Source organism: Sturnira hondurensis, unplaced genomic scaffold, assembly GCF_014824575.4.
Source record: "Sturnira hondurensis isolate 20B ecotype Veracruz unplaced genomic scaffold, ASM1482457v3 Scaffold0020903, whole genome shotgun sequence".
Lineage (NCBI taxonomy): Eukaryota > Metazoa > Chordata > Mammalia > Chiroptera > Phyllostomidae > Sturnira > Sturnira hondurensis.
Window position 1 is genome coordinate 3,030,219 of NW_028093534.1, and position 7,603 is coordinate 3,037,821.

A 7,603-nucleotide genomic window follows, 5' to 3' on the forward strand; every position below is an offset into this window, starting at 1 on the left:
GATTTGTTACTCTGGCCTCATCCACATATGAGGTTAGGACCCCCTGTGGTGGTCTTTCCAGTCCCAAAGCAAACACCAAGTTATGGCGGCTTCAGCAGTCTCTCCCATACCTGATCTCACAGGAATTTGGGCACCAGGATACTTTCTCTCCCCCTCACTGTAGTGCACGCAAGTGACTTCTAGTCCCATCTAATTTTATTCTGCTTTTTCAGTCCCCTCCCCGCACCGGTCAGCCACCAGAACCAGGATACTTTCGTCCTCTTTCCCCTTCTTTGTCCTCCTGCCACAGTCCATCATGTCCTTCTGCAAGCATATCCTGCTCAGTACAGACTGAAGAGTCTGTCATTGAGGACAGAGTACTCCATAAACCTGAAAGAGAGAAGACCTCAGATTCAGCCAGGCCAAGCTGGGATGTGTGTGTGTGTGTGTGTGTGTGTGCGCGCGCGCGCGTGCGTGTGGTGGGGTCCTTACACACAGCTCCCAAGACTGCCTCAGCGCTGAACGGGCAGGAGTGGTGTTGAGGAAGTAGGGATACTGCCCATGGATGGTGGCTGGAGGGAGGGCAGGCAGCAAAGAAGGGACCAGACACTGCCCAGACCCCATGGAAATGCTATAGACACTCATGCCTACCCAGAAGTCCTGTCCACAAGGCGAAGCACAAAGACACAGATGAATCTTGAACTCCTTTGAACGCCACCACTGCCCAAATACTGGGACCGGCCTTCCCTGCCAAGACCCAAACCACCTCTTCTATTCACTAGCTCTGAGTACAGATGAAACGGTCTGTGAGGATTTAAGTGAGGGGAGGGAGTACTTCCCTTGGTCTCCCCACTTCACCCCTCGAAGCCTGACCTGGTCATCGGGCTTTTAATGAGGCAGTGGTGAGGGCCCCGGATCCAGGGCGTGGTATCCTCTGGGCGCACTCCTGGATCATGTGACCTCCAGAAGCTGAAGTTCTGAGCATCAGTCAAGGGTACTCTGAAGATTTGATTGGGGACTGAAAGTTTTGAGGAAGAACAGGTTATCCAGTTTCTTTTAGTTCTCTACTCCCTTTTGTGCCTCAGGGCAGCAGAGCCCAGCCTAGCAGCTGGGCCCAACGAGGTGCTGAGAAGTCCTAGGAATTTGGTCACACACCCAGCTTCACTTCCCGATTCCAGCATCTCACCCTTCGTGGTCAGTTGAGTCTGTTGTGGTTCTGCCTGCTGCTACTAGGTTGTTTCCAAGAGCGCCTTCCCCAAGGGCTAAGATTGTGGAACAGAAGCGGTCAGCTCAGCTTGGCAAATGTGCAAGATGGGTCTCCAGGTTCTTTTATTTTTTTAAGGCTTAATTATCCTCATTCATGCCCCTTCTCTGTGAAATAGTTCCTTCCTTTGTTCAGTCAAATCTCTGAATCTTAGCAAACATACTACATCACATTTACTTACACTCCAGATATCATTTACCAAGTACCTATCATGTTCTAAATGTTGTTAGAGGTGTTTTTAAAATTTTGAAAGAATGTCAGACTTACTCAAGACTTTTTTTGTATTTTCACTATTTATTTGGATAAATCTAATTATACCACTGTTAAAATTACTATGTTTAAAAAATTTAGAATTAAAGCCTAATAATCTGGGCATTTGGGCATTTGGCATTTAAAATCAACATTTTAAAAATCCCTAATATACCATTTTTGACTTAGTAATTTTCCTATTAATCAGTAATAAGCTTTTAAGAAGTTATTAGAAATAACTCTTAGTACTTCTTCATGTATGTCTTCAATTTCTGAAAGCATTTTAGTTTTTTAGATTAAACAAATTTTGTGATAATTACAGATGCACATATAGTTGTAAGAAGTGACACGCAGAGATCCTGTGTACCCTTCACCCGTCCCCTCCCAACGGTGACATCCTGGAAAACCACTGCACAGTGTTCCCACCGTGTGTTAACATGTCGATGGAGAATAGCCCCGTCACTGCAGGGCTCGGAGTTGCCCTGTAGAGCTACTCCCTCCATCCCTACACCCGCGCTAATCATTTCTTCATTTCTATAGTTTCATTTTCTTGAGACTATTATAGTGCTTGTTTTGGCAGCACATATACTGAAATTGGAACACTACAGAGATGATTAGCATGGATGACACACAAATCTATGAAGCATTCTGTATTTTAAAAAAAGAAAGAAAAGAATGCTATATAATCAGCACCATGCAGTATGTGATCTTTTAGAGATTAGCTTTCTTTATACAGCATAATTCCTGGAGATTTCCTACAATTTGTCAAATCTGTCAGTAGTTTGTCTTAGGTGCTTTTAAAATGTACATTTTCTCTAACTTTCATGCAATGCTAGAGCATTATTCCCTTTTCCGGATGGTCCACAGCAGGTAAGTGTTTAAAGAAACTTTCCTAAGGTCACATGGCTTGTTTGGAACTTAAACTCAGTTTAAATTCCAAAGCTAGTACTTGGTACCACTCCTCACAGGCATAACACTGTAATATACAAGTGCTTTCCTAAGTTGTCTCATTTTTAGTTTGATATACATAGCAATTCTGTAAGATTGGTAGAGCAGGCATTTTCTGCTTTTTTTCTTTTTAGCACTTAAAAATTTATTTTATAGTCAGAGAGAGAAAGGGCGGAAAGGAGAGAGAGAAAAACATTGACTTGTTGTTCCACTTATTTATGCACTCATTGGTTGCTTCTTGTATGTGCTCTGACCGGCCATTGAACCGGCAACCTTGGCCTATCAGGACAATGCTCTGACCAATGGAGCTACCAGGCCAGGGCTTGTTTTTTTTTTTTTAATGGATGAGGAAGCGGGTTAATTAAGGATAAGTGACATTTCAAAGAGGCAGGACTAGGACTCAAACCTGGATTTTGTCTGAGATAAAGATAAAGTCTGATTCAACAGTAATCTTGCTGCTCACTCTAACACTCAGATCTACTTTCTCCCTTGTCTCCTCAGTCTCTTTTCTTGGCTCTTTTTTTCCTGTTCCAGACTATGCCCCACCTCATCCCAGCCATTACTTAGGAAATCATACGTGACCCAGTCGAAGGTACTTACATGTCTTCAACAACACCTTTCGTACAGCTCTGTGGTACCTTGTGTGGCTATTCTTGTGCACAGAATAATTCCCATCTTCTGAATTAATTGGGGGAAGCCTCGTGGGCACCAGTTCCTTCTGGTCTGAAATGACAGCAAACTTGAACTGAGTACCTGTCAAATGGGTCTGTGTGATCCTCTGGGTCTCTAGTGTTTCTGACTACCCGGCATATGGCAGGGGTCTCTCCTCGCCACTCAAATCTGATTCTCGATTCTTGGGTTCTCAGGAGTCCAATCGCAGTGCCTGTGACAGAGGGGAGGGAGGGAGGGAGGGAGGACCCAGTGATCAAGAGACCTCTCATCACCACTCTTATTCATCAGTGACTCCTGGGTTTTGAGTGGCCTCCCGCTGGTATCAAGACATAAACAGATACTTAGGATCAGTGCAGGCCAAAAAAATAAAAATAAAAAAAATAAAATCAAAAGGCACTTTATCTGGATAGACACTCCCTTTCTGGGACTGGCATATTTGCAGAGCTTTAATTGGTCCAATAGGGGAAGTTATGTTTGAGTTGTCTTGGATGTTAAGAAAAAGTACGTGGGACCTGGTAGTATCAGGAAGAGCAACTCAGGCAGCAAGATAGCAAGTGTTAGAAGCACTAGGGGGGACTCAGCTTGCTGTGGATTTGGAGCCTGACTAGTGCTGGGCAAAGTGGAAAGGGACGGGCTGAGCATAGTGCAAAGCAGGGCAGGGCAGCATGTGGTAGGGCAGAGTGGTGCGGTGTAGATCTAGTGTTCCTATGAGGGTTTGGGAATCCCTCTGAGGCAAAACCAGATCTAGGCTCAAAAGACCAAATCTTCCTTACCCAGTGCTATGGTCTGAATGTTTATGTCCTCCCCCGAATTCCTATGTTGAAAACTTAATGTCTAAGGTGATGGTATTTGGGGGCGGGGGCTTTGGGAGGTGATTAAGTCATGATGGCAGAGCACTCAGCATTGGGGCTAGTGCCCTTACAAAAGAGGCCTGAGCCCTGGCCCTGTGTGGCTCAGTTGGTTGTAATGTTGTCCTGTAAACTGAAAGGTTGTGGGTTTGATTCCAGGTCAGGGCACATATCTAGTGTGCAGGTCCGTCCTCGGTCCCCTGTTGGGGTGCATTATAAGAGGCAACCAATTGATGTTTCTCTCCCTCCATTCCCTATGCTCTAAAATCAATAAGCATGTCCTTGGGTGAGGATTAAAATAATAACAACAATAATGAAAAATTGAAGAGGCCTGAGCCATAAAAATAGAAGGAAATCTTACCCTTTGTGACAGTATGGTTGGACCTGGAGAGCAATATGCTAAGTGAAATAAGCCAGTGAGAGAAAGATAAGTACTATATGATTTCACTCATATGTGGAACCTAATGAACAAAATGAACTAAAAAAACAGAAACACACTCATAGTTAAAGAACAGACTGACAGCTGTCAGGGGAGGGGGAGTTGTGGGACTGGGTGGAAAAAGTGAGGTGATTAAGCAAAAAAAAAAAAAAGGCAAACTCATAGACAAGACACACAGACAATAGCATGGTGATCACACTGTGTTATAGAACTGTACACCTGAAACCTATGTAGTTTTATTAACCAGTGTCACCCAATAAATTCAACTGAAAATAAAAGATGCCTGGGGGAGCTCCCTCACCCCTTCCTCAATGTGAGGGCACAGAGAGAAATCTGTGACCCTAGAAGGGCCCTCACCCGACCATGCTGCCACCCTGATTGTGGACTTCAGCTGCTTGAACTGTGAGAGATCTCTCTTGTTTGTAAGCCACCCAATCTTTGTTAGCAGACTAAAACAGCGATTTTCAACCAGTGTGCTCTAAGAATTTTTAAAACATGCAATACCTGACTAGTTAGTCAGGGGCACTGACCTCTTTTCCCTTAAATTGTCAAATAAAGAATGACGACAACCAATATAACACCAACTGTCTGGTGTGAACGAATCAAAATTGTACCTTTTTTTTTCAGATTGGCAAATTATTATTTTTTTTGCTGTGCTACAGAATTTTAGTTATTAGTTTATGCGTGCCATGGGATGAAAAGTGTTGAAAATTGCTGGACTAATATACTTAGCCTCTCTTTTTAAAAAGATTTTATTTGTTTAACTTTAGAGGGGAAGGGAAGAAGAGAGGGAGAGAAATATCAATGTGTGGTTGTCTCTCGTGCATCCCACGATGGGAACTGGCCTGCAACCTAGGCGTGTGTCCCAACTGGGAATCCAACTGCAAACCCTTAGTTTGCAGACCTGTGCTCAATTCACTGAGCTACACCAGCCAGGGCCTTTGCTTCTCTCGAAGCTAGGGCATGGCTAAAGAGTTTGACCAGGGCAATTAAATACACCTATTCCAGCTTTTGAATCAAAGATGAGATTGCAAAGAAGTAGGGACATGTAAGGTTGTTTTTCTGTTGATGGGAAGTTGCAGCAGCAAAGCTGCACTTGTGTCCAGGAGCAGTGTGCAGGGCCAGTGCCCTGGGTGCCGGCAGGGCCCGCCGCAGCGTGGAGCGCAGTAGTGTCTGTGCCCAACCAGGTGTGCAGTGTGATTCTCAACAGTGTTTTCGGTTATCATCCATGAAGCTTGGTTGGTGGTTCCTTCTACAGCTAAACCACTCTACTGTATAATTAACATAAAAAGTTGTACACATTTAGTAAATACAGCTTAATGAGTTTAGAGATAAATACACAACTGTGAAACCATCACTACAATGTATACCATAAACATATCCATCCCTTTGAGAGATTGCCTCCCACCTTCTTTATTGTTGTTACTATTTTGTGATAACAGCATTTGATAAGATTTACCCTCTCAGAAAAATTTTTAAGTATGTAATACAGTGTTAAGTGTAAGCATAGGCTCCAGGCTGCAGAACAGATCTCCAGACTCACCTTGTGTAACTGAAACCTGTACTCTTTCACGGCTGTCCCCACCTTTGTTCTTTCCCCTGGCCGTCATTCTGTTCTCTGCTCCTGTGGGTTTGATTATTTTAGATCCTTCTATAAGTGGTATCATGTGGTATTTATCCTTCTGTGTCTGGCTTATTTCACTCAGCATAATGTCTTCCAAGTTCTTCCATACAGGATTTCCACTGTATACATATACCATATTTTCTTTATCTACCCCTGCATTATGGACATTTATGTTGCTTCCATGTCTGGGGTATTGTGAATAATGCTGCAATGAACATGGATGTGAGGTATCAATTTGGGATCTGGATCTCAATTCCTTTGGATATATATCCAGAAATGGAACTGCTGGATCATATGGTAGTTCTGTTTTTAATTTTTTGGGGAACTCCCATTCTGTTTTCCATATTGGCTGTACCAATTCACACTTCCACCAACAGTGCACGAGGGTTTCCTTTTCTCCACTTCACCAACACTTATCTTGTTCTATTTTTTATAATAACCCTTTTTAACATGTTTGAGGTGTTATCTCACTGTTTTCAATTTGCATTTTCCTGATGATTAATCATGTTGGATATAATTTAAAATGCCTGTTGGCCATTTGTGTGTCTTCTTTGGAGAAATGTCTTTTCAGTTCATTTGCCCATTTTTTGACCAGATTTTTTTTTGCTATTGAATTATAAGAGTTTCTTATATACTTCAGTTATCAATCTTTTATCAAATGTATGGTTTGCACATATTCTCTCTCATCTGCAGGTTGTATTTTCATTGTTGTTCCATTTGCTGTGCAGAAACTTTTTAGTTTGATAAAATCCTACTAATATTCTTTTTTTTAAAGATTATTTATTTATTTACCTTTAGAGGGGAAGGGGAGAGGGAGAGAAACATCAATGTATGGTTGCCTTTTGTGCATCCCCTGCTGGGAGTTGGCCTGCAGGGAACCAGCCTGCAACCCAGGCATGTGCCCTGACTGGGAATTGAACCGCGATCCTCTGGTTCGCAGGCCTGTGCTCAATCCACTGAGCTACACCAGCCAGGGCAAAATCCTACTAATATTCTTTTAATAAATTTGTGTTCTGCTTAAATAGGATTTGGCTTATACCTCTGAATCCTGAGCTGCCAGTAACCAGATGAAAGTTAGCCTTTCTCTCTGGAAACTGTTGAGCTGCTGCCTCACCTCTATTGGAGGGTGGAGGTGCCCCATCCTTTCTGGAGTTCTTCCCCAGCTCCAGCTTTCCCCCTTCTTCCTAGCTTGGCCTCACTCCCTCTGTCCCTCTTCCTCCCTTTTGCATTCCTGTGGAAGTCTCCTTTAGTATTCTCTGAGATAATGACACTGCCAGAGTGGGACATGGTTTGAATCACCTTCCTCTACAGACAGTTGAGGACTTGGAAAGGCAGCAGAGTACAGAGTTCTGGAAGCCTGGGCTGAACCAGGGGGCTGATCTGTGCTTCATCACAGGTTACAGCAATGAGAGGGGCTAGTTCCTGGAACCAGTGTTATTTGAGTTTGGTGGTTTGACTTTGGGCAAATGACAGGTGGTAGAATGTCCATGGCTCAGTAGATGTGGACTGAGGGCAATGGGATCTGGACTGTGAGTAACTGTTGGTCTGAGTGCACGTAACAGTGTGGGCTCTTCATCTGG

General features: G+C 43.5%; 1 protein-coding gene and 1 pseudogene across 1 annotated transcript; one reads left to right on the plus strand and one right to left on the minus strand.

The window, feature by feature from the left end:
- Positions 1-146: 146 nt before the first annotated feature.
- SPMIP11 (sperm microtubule inner protein 11) lies at positions 147-6,009 on the minus strand. Its single transcript, XM_037030979.1, has 4 exons — positions 5,943-6,009; positions 3,041-3,193; positions 853-997; positions 147-369 (listed from the first exon to the last, which is right to left on the minus strand). The coding sequence occupies exons 1-4, from the start codon at positions 6,007-6,009 to the stop codon at positions 321-323; spliced, it is 414 nt and encodes a 137-aa protein (XP_036886874.1). The 3' UTR covers positions 147-320.
- Positions 2,057-2,150, plus strand: LOC118976524 (uncharacterized; annotated as a pseudogene).
- Positions 6,010-7,603: the final 1,594 nt, after the last annotated feature.